Genomic DNA, 18,579 nt, shown 5'->3' with positions numbered 1-18,579 from the left:
GGCTGCTGCCCTACATACATTATATATATATATATATATATATATATATATATATATATATATATATATATTCAATTTTCTAATTTACTTTATATTTTATTCTTAATTCTCACCTAACTTGTTACTCCATTTTTTTTCTCTATGATGACTCAATTTCCTACCCCAAACCGGGATAAAAAAAAAAAAACCCAGCCCTATTAGCAATGTAAAAGATTGAAATTATTAAAACATCACATACAGCAAATTTAATTTTTATGTTTTACTGATTTTGGCAAAGTTTTAAAAACAGATTATAACATTTCACAGCTTTAAATACAAGAAGCATATTTATTAACGATAATATAAAACAAGTATTGAAACATTTTCAAAGTTATAAGCCTACATGACATTCCTCAATACACTGACGAGAAATAGCGATACCAGTTACTAGTATAGCAATTTTGAATATAGCAGGAGAGGCAAGAAGGAAAATTAAAAGACTGGAGAAAATGAGACAAGAAGAAGAGGTTTGGTCACTGTCTAGAAAGAGAGAACAGAGTAGTGACAGAGCAATTAAGAGAGACAAAAAAGAGGAGACATATTAAAATTGGCACATTCATAGTATGTCAGGGTGAGCAGTAGTTAATAGGGTTGTTACACCAAAGGAGGGAAGGGAACTGCTGAAGGACAACAGGTTAGAGAAAGGGACCATGCAGTGAGTTCGGGCTGCTTCCGTCATTAGTGGTTACAACCACAGTACATATGGCTGACAGGCCACAGTAAAGAACAGATATATCCACCTGTTTTTCCTTTTAAACAGCATCTCTGTCTGTCACTGTTTTTGGCAACATGAATGAGGCTTCCCCCTCACCAGAGGAGTTCATATTTAAATAAAAGTCCAGTTTCTCTACATAAAAAAAAATGTATATCACATTCTGAAACTTCTCCCATCACTTGTCTGAGACAACGCACTCAACTCACTGATCTGAAGTCAGAGTTTATTTCTTTATCCCAGAAAAGCAGCTGAGTCCAGCTGTGCTCTGTCCAGTAACAGTACTCAAGGCTTAACAAAAGGGGAAGAAGAAGTAGAAGAGTGAAGGGAACAGTGTTTTCATTCAGGCACTCCAAACAGCCTCACTGCATCACTATAATTACTTAAAAGTTGGACAGTGTGTTCATGCGGCGTCGAACCAGGCTTCACCACACACAGACTCAGATGCGCACAAACACACATGCTCACCTGTGCAGGCAAAGGAGCACCTTTATATGCTAGCACATATACACAAGCACACTTCTCAGGAGAAGAAAAATCAAGGAGAAACTAGTTTTAGTCCAGAATGGTCCTTCTCTGCTCTTCTTTCCCACAGGTTAGACGAGTGGTCTGTCTCAGAGCTGGTTCAAGTTAACATTACTAGTGTTAAAATAACTTTGCTGTTACAGCAGCTTCGTATCAGTAGCATTTCTATGGCACTGCAGTGGTAAAGTAGTGCTTCAAACTGGGCTGTCCAGTCACTGCTGCAGTCCGACCAGGAGCGGATTAAAACACAGGTTTGGCACCGTCGTTTGTAACGGCTCCCCCGCCCAGCCATTCAGGTACCGGTAAGTGCAAAAATCTTCATCACCCTCACTAATAACAATCTTGCTCTGTTCTTCATCGTCGTCGTCAGTGCTTCTGCTAATGCTGCGCAACATTGAAGCATTGGCATCGTAGGTAGATCCAAGATCAGTGTTTGGCGAGAGAAAACATTCTGCTCTCAGTCAGTGGCAGGTGTGAAGAGCAGTCATAAGGGCTTGTCGATCACAGTAACGCCTGTAGTGGGTTTCCAAAAAAAAAAAAAAAAAAAGAAGGAGGAAAGAAAAAGGTCAGTAATAAGAACAATTGAAAGTATTTAGCAGGCTTGCTAATCAACATGGCGGCGCCATGCACAAAAGAAACTAATGGGTCACGTGACCAAAAGTTTCATCCTTTTTTTTTAATACAATCTATGGACATGGGCATGTTAATGAATGCAAAACAATTGTAAACTGGCAGAGCACTCCTACAAGCTCTTTAATAAGCATAAATCCCTGCCCAGGGACTCACCATATAATTTCTGACACAGCAATAGGGGTAATTTTAGCTGACCAGATGATCGATGTTATAAATAATGCTCGCTGGTAAAAGACATATTTTGCGTGACACCCGAGAAATCTTCTACTCCAGTAGACATACTATTAACAATCGCATCAGACTCTGACAATCTCACATCTATCTGCACATAAATGCTATGGATGCATACAGAGCCTTCAACCCTATTGTACCTTGATTTTTGATATCACAACCTGGCCTTGAAAGTTTTTGCTTCATGAAAAGAAAAGAACCTTTAGGTCTGAAGACAAATGAAAAAGGATGCAGTTCAGACTGAAGGTGGGGTTGGAGGACGAGTAAAGACTCAAAGTCAGAAAGTAGAGGGTATTTTACAGCGAAATAAATTCAGGGGCTCTGTCAACACAAGTATGCTTCAACCGTAAAACTTTACAGTTGCATCTCTCATCCACACTACCTCAGGCAGTTTAAACCTTCGAAACTGAAAAAAATTGTTTCACTGGAAAGCTTGTTCCAGTTTGTAAATCCAGTTGTTGCAGTGTTACATAGTTAGGGAGAACAGTAAACATTTGGACACAATGGTGTAGTTGCACTGAACTGCTTTGTGATGTGGTCTCCATCCTTTCTTCTCTGGCTCACTTGGTCCACATCATCTTGACCATCATAAAAAAAAAAAAAAAAAAAAAAAAACACACTGCCTTATTGACAGTGTAAACAGCAAGCACTGCTGTCTTTGTTGTGCTCAGTATCTGCTGTTATGCAACCAAAGTCTGTACTTCATAACACTGCAAGTGTCTATGTGCACAGGAGCAACAGCCCTTGTGAGCTATTATAAGAACCTGGAGCAAAGGTAACTTCCATCAGAGTATTCGGCCCATTCCCCCTGGTTTGGGTTTGCCCAGTGAGGATGGACGTAGCACCGACTGTAAATTAGAATGCTGGTCTTTCAACACTGGTTCCCCCAGCTGGAACCTTCCACACCCCACCAGTCTCCACACCCTTCTCAGACATACATTGAATTGTTACACACTCTCCCCACCCTTGGAGGACAGTGGTTTGCCGGGGGAGAAGCATCAGTGACAGATCGGCAGGATCAATAAACCCATCCAGCAAATTTTTAATTTGGAAATATTTTATTCAGTCAGGGGCAGGACATCCCCGAACAAGCTGCTCTCCATCATGGGCAGTCCATCCCATCCCTTCACAACGCCAGAGCTCAGTCCAACAGAGTCCCTCATTAAGACCCCTTAAAAACAATCATTCCTAATTTTTACAGTTTCAAGTTTTATTTCTGACTGGCAGTCCATTTTGTACACATTGTCCATTTTCTTTCCATTTGCACGCTTTATTATTAGGGCCCGAGCACTTACAGTGCGAAGGCCCTATTGTATCTGTAGGAGTTGTTCTCGTTGTTTTTATTTTTCCGACGAAATGAGGGCCTTTTTGCCCCCCTAAACGTGCCCAAAAAGTCACGAAATGTGGCACGCAAGCCAGGCCTGGTGAAAAATGTGATATTTCATGGTTTGTATTAATGGGCGTGGCCTAATGGCTCAACAGCGCCCCCTAGAAAACTTTGTGCCTCAAGCCCCACAATACGGTTTGATGCACATGCACGAAAATCGGTACACAAATGTATCATGTCGCAACTTAAAGAAAAGTCTCTTGGCGCCATGGCCGAAGCCAAACAGGAAGTCGGCCATTTTGAATTAATCGTGTAATTTTGGCGCAATTTATGCCATTTCTTCGGCCATTAATACGGCCCGAACCATAACGTGCACCCAGGTGTGTTATACATCAAAATGTGCAACGCGATCCTGCGACGACGCGCATTACTTTTCTTATTCAAAAGCGTTACCGTGGCGACGCTAGGCGCCAAAAAGCGCGCCCCCCCCTTCATCTGATTGGTCCATATTTGATAGTCCCTATTTTTCTGCTATAACTTTTGAATGGTTTGACATAGAGAGTTGTGGGTGGTGTCATCGGACTCGGTTTTGACTCCTTCACCTTAATTGGTGCAAATTAGCCCCGCCCCTTCTTCTGATTGGTCGATATTTGATAGTTCTGAGTTGAATGGTTTGACATAAAGAGTCATGGGTGGTGTCATAGGACTTAGTTTTGAGTCCTTGATCTTTATAGGTGAAAATTGCACGCGCGAGGGCCCGTTCATCGCTGCTTGCAGCTTTAATTGTTACTTGCTGCTGTTACAAAGGTTATTTCCTTCACAGATTTATACGTTTCTATCCATGTAATGATATGAACATCAACAAAGTGTTTAATCTCAGCTGCTGTCATTGAATCATTTCCACTGAGAGGAACTTAAACAGCACAAACAACTACACTGCTATTGCCCGAGGAAGATAAAACAGCATCGAGCTGAAGCGCGAGGCCTCAACATCAGGGCAGCAGATTGTCTCATTAATTGTGAACTGTTTGAACCAGTTCCTCTTCCCATAGGCGTAAAAATGTGATTAGTAGGTTAACGTGTGTACTGACCTGCATAACTGCGGCCTGTGCTCATGCAAGTGGGCAGTAGCGTCCACTTATCAGAGTTTGGATTATAGAACTCCACCGAGGCCAAATTGCAGCTGCCATCATCTCCTCCCACCACGTACAGTATGTTGTTCACAGCACACATACCTGAAAACAGAAGTACACTATGAGTAAGGGACATTTGATGGAGGAAGATTCCAGATTCAAGGATGTCTTGTGGTCACACCTTTGACTCACCCGCATTGCGTCGACACATGTTCATGTCAGCTACTTGACGCCAGGTGTTTGAGGCTGGGTCATAAACTTCACAGCTCTTCCTCACCAACGGACCGTCATGCCCCCCCACAGCATACAGTAAGCCTTTTAGCACACCTACACCTGAGGAAGACGTTGTACACATCGTTACTGACAGGAAACTAAAAGTCGCTAAATACTTTACATGTAACTAAACATTTAGCCTAATAATCAGCTTTTGGGAATCCGAACATATCATTAGTAGGTCTTCTGTTTTTTTCCTGCAAAATCCTGAGTGACATTCAGTCATCTGAAAATTAACATAATCACAGTTTTCCAACAAAGGCTACAAAGCACTGTTACATAATACATGACATTAGGAGTTAAATGCTAATGAAATTATAGACGTGTCTTGGTGTTCAGTCTCAATGCACCTCAGATGACACATATATGAATGCCTTTTTAACTCTACACTTTTCATTAAGAACATCATTGTCAAGAATCATGAGGAGAAAATGAAAAATGAAAAATGCTGTGCTGCTGCAATTACTGTTAAAAGTAACTTTACTGTCTTAAATTTACCAATGGTCTGCATGTGTAAAAAAAAAATAATTTCACTTCTCTTTGCAATGTTTTGACATACTGTATGATCACCCCTTGCAGATGAAGAGCAGAGTATTTTCTGTGAATTTGGACTCATCTTTACACAGGACATTTGTTTTCAGTGTTTAGTAGGAAAGGCCCAAGCAAAAATCTTAGAAACAATTCAGATGACTTGCATTTGTACTACTTGGCAAAGGGCAGTATATTGTCTGAGTGATCCAATCTCAAAGCATCATTAATGTGCTCTCAGTGCATTTAGTCCTGTCCCCTTAGGATCAGATCACCCAGGGTGCATGATCATTTCAGCCTCTTTCTCTTGATAAAAAGTTTATTTATGTCTGCAGTCAGATTCTTTAGATAAACTCTGACGTGGTTGCAAAACTCCTCTTTTCACTGTTTTTCTGATCATTATATACCTTGTATGTATTGTACAGAAAGAACATACGTATGAGCATCCAATACCCAGAAGCAGAGTGCAAATAACTAGTAGAAGATGTATGTTTGACCATGTCACATTATTCCATATCCCTGGATGGCGAAGAACACTGAATACATTTCTCTCCCATGGCAGCAACCAGTTAGCATTAAGAACATTAGCGTCGGGCCAAGCGATGCATAACAAATTATTCTTTTTTATGCTGAACCACCAGAGGGCAAGTGGAAATGACCCATATATGTCTTTCTTTTTATATATTAAAAACATCAGTGCATTTTTGCACTGATGATGATGAAGAATACACCTATAAGACTCATCCAAAACGATTAAAATGTTTAAGTTAATACTAATAAAACAATGATGACAGAAACACACCTGCTCCACTGCGTCTTGTACCCATCTCTGCTATATAGCTCCATGTGTTGCTTTTAGGGTTGTAAGCTTCTACCGTACTTAAACATTGCCTGGTGGCTCCATCATAACCTCCAACAGCGTACAGGATACCTTAAAGAAAAAAAAAAAAAACAGTTACAGGGGCATGTTGCGCACAATCTTGAACAAGGTTTAAGGATGGATGAGACGAAAGTGTTTCAAATATAAAATATTATCCACAAAGGAAGAAAAGCGTCTTTTAAAATGACATAATACCCAATGTCATAGGGAAGTTTGGAAATACAGGGCACATACTGTATTAATTTCATTAAAGTTGCATACCCTTCACCCCTACAAGTGTCATATCATTTGGTATTTCTGTTATTTCATGCATTTAAAACCAAACTGTGAATTGTAATTACCACTGACGACACCCACTCCTACGCTGCTGCGTCTGGTGCTCATGGGTAAGACGTGGAACCACTCGTCTGTCTTGGCATTATATGCTTCAACTGTGGACAGACCTGCAAACACTCCCAGAGCATGAATCAAAAACACCACCAACTGTCCATAAACACACCAAGCCCCATACTGCAGTTGCATAAATTTGTCATATAAAGTTAAACCAGTCAGAAAACGACGGTACCTGTGCTGCCGTCGAAGCCTCCCACAGCGTAGAGGAGGCCGTTGAGAACCGCAGCCCCAAGCGTCGACCGCCGGTCCTGCATGCTACTCACATTCGTCCAGCGGTCCATCATCGGGTCGTAGCAGTCGACCGTCCGCACACGCAAGGAGCCGTTAAAACCACCAACCCCGTACACACACCCACCCATGTACACCACACCTTTAGAACAGAAAATAATGTAAGATAATGTAAAGAATTGTTCTTTAATTACAATATTCAGTGTTTTTTCCTCTTTTATCAGGTAATAATCTGCAACAACGTTTAAGGACAGAGCAGCACAGATGGCTAGACTATATTGTTTTAGGCTACTTTGAAGAAGACTCAGTCCACAGAACTCTTAGAAAGCATTTTCGCTGATGTCATGCATCCTCTAACATTTCTGCCTTTTTTTTTTAATTCTTTATACAGGTTGCTCTCATTTTCAAGGGAGACCTGCTTGTTGCATCATACTTTCTTCTATCTGCTTGTATATCAAGTTCAACTTGTTCACACAAAAAACAATGTAGATATCAATACAAAAACAATAATTAAAGAGAAGTGGAGGGCCTCATCTACCATCCTTGATGTGTTGCAGGCTCAGTCCCACAATTTCCGCAGAATTCTAACTGCAACATGTCCCGTCTCCTGGGAGATCTAGACTTGTGCCTCTGGAGTATTTCCAGTTGTGAGAAAACATCTCACATATGAAATCCACTTTAGAGAAAGTCGGAATCACATTCTAAAGACATTATTGGTTAGCTCGTGTATCAGAAGGCTGCAAGGAGCCCAACGTTTGGATGAATGTGGTGGGAGTTATTAATAAACATGCCACCAGAGGGTGTGGTAAATGAATTATTCTGCTTCCAGGAGTGCAAAGAGGAACAGAATGCACAGTGTTTTATATTATCAAGCAGAGGTACACACTTATATCCACTAGGTTTCACCAAAATTATTTAGCTTGAAGGGGACCTATTATGAAAAACATGTTTTTTCTTGCTTTAACATATATAAAGTGGTCTCCCCTCACCCTGACAACTCAGAGAAGGAGGAAAGCAACCAAATTCTGCAGTGTCTGTACAGCCGCCCGGATGAGCCATCCAGTGTGATGTGGCTTCTATGAGCCGTTCAGATTCTGCTCCCTTTCGCTACGTAACGACGGTCGCGATTTACATACAGTAGGTTGGCCTCCGATGCGTGAAACCACGCCCACAACTAACTCTGGCCGGAACAACAACAACAACTCCGCCGGCCGGAGCTTCCTCCATTTTTTCGTAGCGGTGTATCGCGTCATTCAGGCAGCCAATCAGCACAGAGCCTCATTATCATAGCCCCGCCCACTCAGAATCCCGCATAGAGAATGAGGTTAGAGAATGGGAAGATAAAGACATGGTTTAAAGGCTGAATTTCTAATTTATTTAGCAAAAACGATCAAAATCTTGTTTTTAAGACATTTAAGGCCTGTTTAAAATAGGTATTAGATGCCATAATAGGTCCCCTTTAACACTGAGCGGCGGTTAAAGGGCATGTACAATCTTTACTTTATTAATGGGCCAACAGCTCTGTATTCACATTCTTCTGAGAAAAATGGACACTAGTCTGAATTTGAAGAAACAAGCATAACAATTTCTCATTGCAAAACATGTGTCTTCCATTATATTGTCCTCTTTTGACTGTAAAATACAGTCTTTACATCTTCACCATCAACTAACTGATAAATATGCATCACTGCTGAGCACAAAAGAGGAATTAAAATCAGATATATCAGCTTGGAAAACTGAAACCAACCAGAAGGAATCATTGTCACACTGACACAAAAACTCTGGTTAGATGAATAGGAAACTAAGTCTTATGCATGCTTCATTTACCAGTGTATGGAAAAAAATCATGGTAAAAAAATGCCATTGTTAATGTTCTTCAGGATAAGCTCTCCATATTTAATGCAGTTTATGTTATTGAAGGTTTTTCTACCTGCTCTGCACCTCCTAGTTGGAAGTTCAGCTACTTGGTACCATCGTTGTTCCTCAAAATCATAACATTCAACACTCCGGATAGCTTTAGGAGCCTGGCCTCCAACAACCACCATCACCTAAAACACAACACAAACAGCTGCACACTTAAAAGAAGAGCTGCAGACCATTTACTAGAACTGCAAGTGCTCCGCTCTTCTGACCTGAGACTGTGTTTGTACCTTAGGACAACAGGCTGGAGTTCTCATGCGAGTGCGAGCGGTCTTCATCAGAGCTCTCTGATCCGCTGGCAGTAGGTGGTACTTCATAGCCTCAATCAGGTAGTCTTTACATGCACTGCTGTTCTTTATCAGGGACTCCTCCTCCACCCGCTGACGCAGTCAAGCATAGAGAGAGGATCCAATCAGCAGGCAGAATTTACAGAGCGTTATAATATGTTCAGATAACCGGAAGGTTGTACTCAAACAAACCTCAAAGGAGAGTAACATTTTTTGTTTAAGCCCCTTGACATATTGGCTGCATAAAGAATCTGGAAACATCTGGAATGTGTCTACATTTGACAATTTATCCATTTCTGTTTTGCACGTAAAATCCATGCAGAAACTTTTATCCTAACCACCTGCTGCCATCTGTGACATGAAGCAACTGCAAAATCTCTTGAGATAACAAAAACAGATTTTCTTTTTTGTATCAAGGTGTTTGAGCTGTTCTGTTAGACTGTTACACTACAATCAGGACATGATTACATTTGACAATAATGCTTACAATACAATCAACTGTCTTGGACTGAATACAAGTTTAATCTTTGCATGACATATTATGCTTTACGTTTATAACTTTTCATTCCTGTTGCACGCAGTCCTACATTTGACATCAAATATTCAAACTTTTTCCTGTTGAATACCTTCCAGTGTATAGTTTTGCTTTTCCCCTCTCCTTTTAGCCTATGTTTTGTTTTATTTCTCAACTTTTCCAGACAAAATTCTGGACAAACATAAAACAGAAAGTTCCAATGAAAAAGTCCATACAGCTTTACTTATGATGGAAGTCTCTTGAGTGAAATGCTTTTGTGTAGTCCACTCATTTCTAAGGACAGTTATACTTTTATATCAAATTAACCAACCGTTTTTAAAAATACCTGTTACTTAAATTATTGTGAAAAGTGAATAAGTGAAAAATACACAGAAGATGAAGTTGAAAACTATTTTCTCTCATGACCACTTGGATTTACAATATTGTTACATTTTGTTATGATGATTTTTGACCAAATTACAGTTACAAAAAAAGGATTACTGTCAGATCCAGCTTTATTTTTGTTCCGTTTTTAATATGTTAAAAAAAAAAATCTTACTTTGTTTTTTTCATGTCAATCACTGTACTAACCCTGTCTTCTAATGCAACACGTATCTACATTTTGAAGAAAAGACATCACCCAACAAACATCCTTACGGCAAGATGCTTTCCTTGGTTGAACTTAAAAGTACAAAGTTATATACACAAGTAATCTGCACAAGTCAGGTGTTCTCTGGTGTTATAAAAATCACATTTGGTGCAAAAACAGGCAAAGTAACAAAGCATTGAAAACCTACACAGGTTTGATAAATGAACCAGAGTACAAGCTCACTTAAATTTATGCTTTCACATATCATGGATACAAAATTCATCATCTGCTGCTGCAGAAATGCTGGATGTATGCTCTGTTAGGATTGTTTTTTTGGGGGGTGGGGTTTGTTGTATCAGGGGATACAACAAAAACAAAACAAAAACACAACAAATCGTGTGATCTGATCATTCATTTTAGCTGTATAATCATTTTCAAAAAGTGTTTCACACGCTTAAACACCAAAAATCCCAAAACAGCTCCCTAGAAAGTGGACATATGCTTCCAATGTGCTGGCTGCACATGATGGAGAATTTATGTTGCCTTAGTAACAAAGATTTTGCGTCACAACATCCCCAAACCGTGATGTGGTTACAGAAATGTAACAATAAATAGTCTTCAGTTGTTCACTATGTAAAACTTTAAATCAGCCTCTGGTGAGTTTCTAAACAAAGTGATTTAAAGAGCACAACAGATGGACCAGCAGAACATACCTGGACCAGGTATTCTCTGGAGAGGAGCGGCAGTCGAACATGTTCCATCAGGTGAGCCAAATGTTCCTGGCGGACATCTTTATCATGGTTGACCCAAGCTATCACTGCTTCGAAAACCTGTGGAGAAGTCCACAGATATCACATGTACAATCATTCGGACTCCCTGCCCCATCTGTGTGTACTGAGTAGAGTAAGTGTATGCACCTTCTCCTCTGTGGGGATGGTGAGCTTGTCACTGGAGATCAGGCTAGACACTTGATCCATGCCCAAATTAAGAAACTCTTCACTTCCAACCACCTCTGTAAAGTGTTGCTCTGTCACCACAATGAGAACGGGTAAGTACTTCTTTCTCGTTGCAAATAAAAAAGAAAAAACAAGTTTTCCAGAAATATATCTCTCCCAATTTCATTAATTACATCTGTCCTCATTCTTTGTACTCCTTTGCTCCAGATTCTTTAGGACAAGCACACATTTATTTGACTTGAGCATTAAGAGGTGCTGCAAGTTTTGAGGCCACAAACCTGCATAGCTGTTTGCCTGCGCAAGGAGTTGGGAGCAGGCGTGTAGGTCAGCGAAGGCTCGAATCCCCAGGCAGTTGGACGGATGGAGCTGGGAGCTCAGGAACTCACAACAAGCCTTTTTCACCTCATTGAGCTGGAGCAGTCCTGCTGCAGGCAAGAGTGCCTGAGAAACCGAAGCACAATGTGTGTATGAATGGGAAGAGGGACATTTTAGCACCACGTGATGAGATGATGTTATTAAATAAAATGACATCTTGTTTTGGATCAACTTCCATGAACCTTACAAACAACCAGACAAAAAACAGACCACGAGTTGCTGAACCTGCAACCTGATTACTAAAAACTATGTTTTTAGGTTGTCATACAGCTCAACCAGCAGAGCAGCACTCTATTTACAGAGCCTTATGGGCCTACTGCTGAAAGGACAGGTCCCAGCTAAGGGCTCTTAGCTGCACACCTCTATCCAGCTTTCAATCTAGATCTGTAGTACCACAAAATCTAAAAAACATGTTTTTTTGAGTCATATCAACCATTAAGACCTGATACAGCATAAGAAAAATCGTAGTTCCCAACCTTGGAGGGCACGTCAGGTCTGAATGGATTTACATGGCCAAGAATATAAAGCATCACAGTAAAGTACCAAACTGGCAATGCAATAGTTAGATAGCATATTGACCTATTTTTTATTTTATATATATTTTTTATCTACATTGATTTCTGCCTTTATTTATCCCTACATGTATTAGTTTCTGCATTGGTATGCGAGTAAAAATACAAATGCATGTGTCTGGTCTCAACTTACAGCTAGTCTACTCTCAGATCTCCACAATCTGACTCATTTCAACCCTTTATTTAAAAAAAACTCAAGTGTATTTATGGCCAGTGTGGCCAGTAGCTACACTGCCACAGCTCCACAACAGGAAGGTTGGTGGTGTGGTCACACATACAGCTGCAAGGTGGCAGTTCAGCAATGAAATGCGACGCCAGCCTAGGAAATAAGGATCTGAAAAGGTAATCCTGTATGAAGGGTAAATCCCATTCTGCAGCATGTCCATGGACCAGTCTGAAACGATGTTGCCAAGGTTTTAACAGCCCACAGAAATTTATTGAATTGAATATATCCCCTCACCTGAACATTGTCTTCTGTGACCTGTATTTCTGCTGTGTAGATGTAGTCTACAAGCAGGCCCAGAGTCCAACCGTCCATCTCCTTTATCCTCACTCGTTTTGCCCTGCTCTCTGTCATCTCCCCTGTTTATACACATGCATACAATTTTGGATTTCATCACCACAAGGATAAGAACTGTGTTGTTGTCAGTCTGCTTTGAAAACTACAGAAACGGGTACCTGCCAGATGTAGTACGGCAAGGTTGGAAAACGGTCCTTACCAGTGAACATAGCATGGAAGTAAGGGCTTCCAGCAGCCAGAACCACTCTGTGAGCAGAGATCTCTACATCTTCTGCCACTATAGTCACGTCACACAACAGGCTCTGGCTACATGAACGAGATTGAGACAGAAAGCACAAAGGAATAATCTCCAGTTGAAGTTTACATGAAGGCACACTATAGGTTGAGAAGAGGAGATGACAAAGAACTGAATAGAGGGTGTAAAACACCTGCGCAGCTCATTCATGACTTTAAATGCCTTCCTCATGTGTCGAGGGTTCAAAGTGACAGGACCTTGTCTCTCGACTCCATCCTCTTTGTCCAGGGAGTGTGGACAAAGTCTATTGCACCTGAAAAGCATAATGAAGAAGTATAATCAAAAAGCAAACGCAAAGATATCAGCAGAAATCAATGCAGGTGCAGTGACACATTGTAATCTGTGTATATCGATCTACTTCGACTTTTACATAAAACACAATCATAAAGCGCTTAACTCATCACTAAAGCTTTCTTTGTTGTTGGATTCATCCTTTCACTAATTTATTTAATCTGTTGCTATAAAATCAGAAACAAAACAACCAGTAGATACTTTAATGTATCAAAAACATGATTTTCAGTCATACAACGTCTCATAAGCCCAGTCACATCTGTAATATTTTGTTGGAACAGTAGAGTACACTTTACTTTAAGAACGCAATTATTATTTTACATAGAAATTGATCATATCGAAATTGTGTTCAACTTAAGTTTCTTAAATGAACTGTTATGGATAAAAGCTCTGCAGTACCTCGATGAAAAGTACATTTGTAGCAGATAACGGTGTGCTGAATTGTTCACTTTTTCTTTTTTTGTTCTTATGCCACACAAGTTTGGCACTTGTCAAAGTTTATCAGTGTGACACTTAAAATAAGAATGCTTTACAAAAGAGAGAGCTGTTAAAAGATCCCGGCCTCAGGAAAGCTCTCAGATGTGGATTCACAAAGGTGAAAGAGAACCAAATACTATGGGAGGAAGGACATGGTTCAATAGCTTGAATACTTTCTTGAAGACTCATCTCTTTGGAGCAAACCACTTCTCTGTCACCCAAACCACTCTTTGGCCCATATAAACAAGAGTATTTTCAGTTACCTTTAAAACACTCTCACACCTCACTCATGCTATAAACTTCTTGACTACTTTTAATATTTTTTAATAGATTTGGAATTTGTACCCGAGTCTCTCAATAGAAAGGAGCTTGAATGTTGTTCCTCTCTTAGTGGTTGCTTTGGACAGAATAAATGAGCAAATGCAAATACAAGATTTAACCCATGTGAAACTATGTAAATTTGGAAAAATTTAGTTAAAAAAAAAAACAAGATCTGGAAGAGAAATGGCTCATGCTTTTAAACTTGATGCATCAAGAAATATCTATAGTATTTATATGAATCCAGTGTTTCTCAGGTACAGTTGAGGATTTGTAAATGTTCATAAAACAAGGGCGAGGAGTTGGATGGAAAGAAAACTTGTCCTACTGGGATTTTGATTCATGTTTGGGACTTTTCTTTAAGTTGTCAAATGTCAAATGTGTGATTTTTGAAGGGCTTTGATAGCCTTTTTTCCCCAAAAGTTAGACAGCATTTCTGATGTTTTTTTTTTTTTTTTAATATCTGGAGCATGATTTGGTCAAATGATCACAAGGTACAGTAGAAAAGTTCTGTTTTCAACCATGTCATTACCGCTCTGTTCACAGTGCCGCCTTCTTCTGTGGTGTGTGCCTTTTTTTAAAGTGCTACAACAATGTTATGCTAGCTACACACTTCTTGGGTAAAGGCAGCATGGTGGGAAGTGGAGGGGAGGAAAAAGATAAGGAGAGTGGATAATAAATTAAAACTACACATCCAGGTTCTCTGTCTTTCCTTGATGTCTACTTTTTGGGTGAAACAAATCCATCAAAATTAAGTGATGGTCAATACAACTTTTTACATGTTTGCCGATATAAAGGTGTTAGTGAGAATACAGTGTTTCTTTTTGCTCAAATCACGAGGCCTGACGGGTAAACAATCAAATAATGTTATTGTCGAACCAAAATCACCAGAAGGAATTAAAAAAGTTTTCTTTTATTAGGACGAAGGAATGTTCATCCAGTCTGCTTCTATCAGAGTTTACATTTTGTGTCACCAAGCGGCCCTAGATATCATATTTAAACACCTGTTGAACTTCCAGGGGACACATTTCACACATCGTCATTGAAATACGAATTAGTTTTGACTTCAACATTATAACGTGTAACAAGTGTATGGTAAAGACTGGCTGGGTCCCACATTTTCCTATTGACAACCACTCAGGGGATCAATTGAAGCCTCAAATCGCCCTCCTCTCTCCGAGTGTGTACATGTTTATATATACATGTATGTATATATATATATATATATATATATATATATATATATATATATATATATATATATGTATATGTGTGTGTGTGTGTGTATATATATATATATATATATATATACACACACACACACACATACATATATATATACACAGTACAGACCAATTCATGGACGACACACCTTCTCATTCAAACAAATGGGGAAGTGTGTCTAAACTTTTGGTCTGTACTGTATATATATATATATATATATATATATATATATATATATATATATATATATATATATATATATATACATATATATATATAAAATTTGATTAGCAAAGCACTATACAACAGCTTTCATGCAGACACATGGAGACACCCCCAAAAGGGGGTGTGGTCACCCTCTATGCATATGCTGCTTCACTCAAAGTGACAGGGTTGTGTTTTATTGCCGTTTCGGATTTTGAACGACTTCCAGTGCCAAATGAAATACATTCAGGCAGAACAAATGTGTATTTTTACATGTCCTCCTTAATATTGCATTCATAAATGCTGACCCATGTTAATCAGTTGTCTGCTAATGATGGAGGGATTACACCTCTGCACTGTGCTGGAGTGGAGGTACTTGAGTAAATGTACTTGATTAACCTCTGGCTCTGCATCCAACACACATAATTCATCCTGCTCGTCCACAGTCCACACACATACATCCTCTCTGCTACAAACAAAACACATCCCAGTTGTCAGTACACTGTAAACAGCAGCAGAGCCTGCGCCGCCTGGCTCGGTGTTTAAGCCTGAGTTATGGTTCCGCGTTAAAACGACGCAACCTACGCCGTAGGGTACGGCGTAGAGTACGCGGCGACGCGCACCCGCTCTGCGTTGGTGTAACGCGGAACCATAAATCCGCCGTCAGTCCCCGGGTGTACACGTCTCCTGCACTTACAGAGGATGACTGTCCATAATTCCTGTGTTTTTCAGAGGCTGGAAACTTGGCCCAGCGGCATGCACCATGCCATATCCACGATGCCGTCTTCGATGGGTCTGAATCCGGGCGTGAATCACGGAGATGATCGCTCCAGCAGCTCCATGAAAGCGACCACTTCCACACACACACACACACACACACACACTCAGCGCGACTACTGCGGTGTCACCACCTGCAGACACGTTGCGCTCCAGCCCAGTTGTTGTGGCCAGATGAGCCTCTTCTAGCGGTGGAAAAGAAGTCCCCGTTCAGTCAAAATTGGGTATATTTCCACACTCCGTTACGGTTTTACCTTCAATTTCCTACTGGGTGTATATGAGACGCGGACTGACTGGGAATGCCTTTTATTTTCCAATAGCCGATTAAAAGGCACAGACAAGGACATGTCGGCAAAGACGGTCCTGTGAGCAGTTAAGGCTTCCCAGAAGAAAGCGCTGTCTCCCTCTAGCTGTGGAAGACTGACGGGAGGAGGATCGCTGGGAATGAATTAATTCATCAATACAACCAGGGGTGCAGATCCGATGTCAGGATTGGGGGGGGCACCAACGTGATTTTAATTTTTAATTTTTTGCCAATATGCAACTCATACCATGCCATAAATTGGTAAAGGCTCGCCAAAAAATACTGCACAGGGAATCATTTATTTTGCTTACCTTCAGGGGCGTCAATTGGGTATGGCAAGGTATGGCAGCCGCCACACCTTGGCTTCAAGGGTTAAATGTAAGTGTTTGTTTTTTTAAATACATTTATGGAATTACTCTGTGTCTCTTTGTATTGATTATTATATTACTTAATACATATAGAATAACTACAAAAAGATAAATCTTGTTCCACTGGCAGATTTTTCTACTTATTTCAAGTGAAAATTTACTTGAAACAGGTGAAAATTGTCAAATAGCAAGTTATTTTTCTGGTAATGACTCTTGTTTTAAGTGTAATAAGATTTTTTGACCAAAAATGAGACATTCTAACTAGAAATAAGACAAATATTCCTGGTAAGATTTTGAGTTTTTGCAGTGAGCGAGACTGCATTTGGAAAAGTTTCAATTTTCTTTTTTTTTTTTTTTTTTTTTTTTTTTTCACCTTGTCTGCACACATATTATTGATTGATACCATGACGGTAGAAACCAAAAGTGTATATATGTGCATTATTACTATATGTGATATATACATATATATACGCACACATATGCGTACCCATACATAAATATACACATACAAACCCAGTGTTTTTTTTTTTTTTTTTTTTTTTTTTTTTTTTTTGGGGGGGGGGGGGGGGGGGGGGTGGGGGGGGGTGGTGACGACATCCACTGCCAATCCAGGAAGCAGGAACACACGGAGACACACGTCAAGCACTGGAAATCTGCAACAAAAAAAACCACAAACAAAGCACGAAACCGGCACGGAGCCATCCAAAACACGAACAGCAATCGACCTAAATCTTGAGATCTGATCGCAGTCTGAGCTAAGCTATCGCTACCGCTACCTAAACCCAAAAACTAGAGAGCCAGCATGCAGGTGAACAAGCCAGTGTGTATGTCTATGTGTGTGTGTGTGTATGTATATGATCATGCATGTGTGTGTGTGTGTGTGTGTGTGTGTGTGTGTGTGTGTGTGTGTGTGTGTGTATGCATGTGACTAAATGACTATATGTGTGTGTGTGTGTGTGTGTGTGTGTGTGTGTGTGTGTGTGTGTGTGTGTGTGTGTGTGTGTGTAATAAACCAAACAAAGCTCCACCTGAAGTGTATCTATAGTGGGGGAGGGGGGGGAGCAACCCCGCCACCCGTGAGACCAGAGGCCGACAAGGAAGAGCCCGGAACCCAGGCCACCGGCAACCCCACAGAGGGGAGAAGTAGGAGGGAGGCAACCCACCGCCTGCGAGGCCCCCCCCCCCCACCCGGCGGCGGCCGAGGGGGCCCGCGGGCGGGGCCCCCACGGCGCGGAAAGAAGCAGCCAGGGACCCCGCGGCGGCGGACCGCGACCCAGGCCATCCCCGGCCACCCGGTCCGGGCCGGACACGCGGCCAGGAGGCCCTCACCCTTCAGGCCAACGACCCCCACCCGGCAGGGGGCCAGCCTGCCCGGAGAGACAGAGCCGCCCCGGCCGCCGACGCGGGCAGGCGCACCCGTCCCCCACGAAAGTGGCCCTCCAAGACCAGAGGGGCGCCCCGCCGTAGAGGCAGCGGGGGGGACCGGAGACGGGCCCGGAGAGAGGGAACCCCCCAACAAGGCGACACCCGCGCAGGCCCGACAACGGAGGGCGCCAGACCCAGGCATCCCATTCATTCATCCATTCACCTATCCGATACCTATACTAATAATAATATAATATACTATACATAATAATAATAATACTAATAATAATACTAATAATAATAATAATAATAACCATCTTT

The 18,579-nt window shown here is 41.0% G+C and overlaps 1 protein-coding gene across 4 annotated transcripts; it reads right to left on the bottom strand.

Moving 5' to 3' along the window:
* Nucleotides 1-278: 278 nt before the first annotated feature.
* Nucleotides 279-16,572, bottom strand: klhl2 (kelch-like family member 2). 4 transcript variants are annotated; one of them, XM_061718708.1, is made up of 15 exons: nt 16,142-16,572; nt 13,064-13,183; nt 12,835-12,941; nt 12,576-12,697; nt 11,447-11,609; nt 11,130-11,239; nt 10,926-11,042; nt 9,035-9,202; nt 8,833-8,950; nt 6,847-7,044; nt 6,623-6,724; nt 6,204-6,332; nt 4,793-4,933; nt 4,559-4,702; nt 279-1,789 (listed from the first exon to the last, which is right to left on the bottom strand). In XM_061718708.1, the coding sequence occupies exons 1-15, from the start codon at nt 16,207-16,209 to the stop codon at nt 1,761-1,763; spliced, it is 1,836 nt and encodes a 611-aa protein (XP_061574692.1). In that variant the 5' UTR covers nt 16,210-16,572; the 3' UTR covers nt 279-1,760. The 4 variants fall into 4 exon arrangements, with proteins under 4 accessions (XP_061574692.1, XP_061574697.1, XP_061574718.1 ...); XM_061718713.1 differs by having other exon boundaries at nt 9,053-9,202; XM_061718723.1 differs by lacking the exon at nt 279-1,789 and having other exon boundaries at nt 4,564-4,702; nt 4,782-4,933.
* Nucleotides 16,573-18,579: the final 2,007 nt, after the last annotated feature.

The sequence above is a fragment of the Cololabis saira genome, chromosome 1, assembly GCF_033807715.1.
Source record: "Cololabis saira isolate AMF1-May2022 chromosome 1, fColSai1.1, whole genome shotgun sequence".
NCBI lineage: Eukaryota > Metazoa > Chordata > Actinopteri > Beloniformes > Belonidae > Cololabis > Cololabis saira.
Note: the sequence above shows the minus strand (reverse complement) of the source record. Positions and strands in the feature narration are given on the sequence as shown.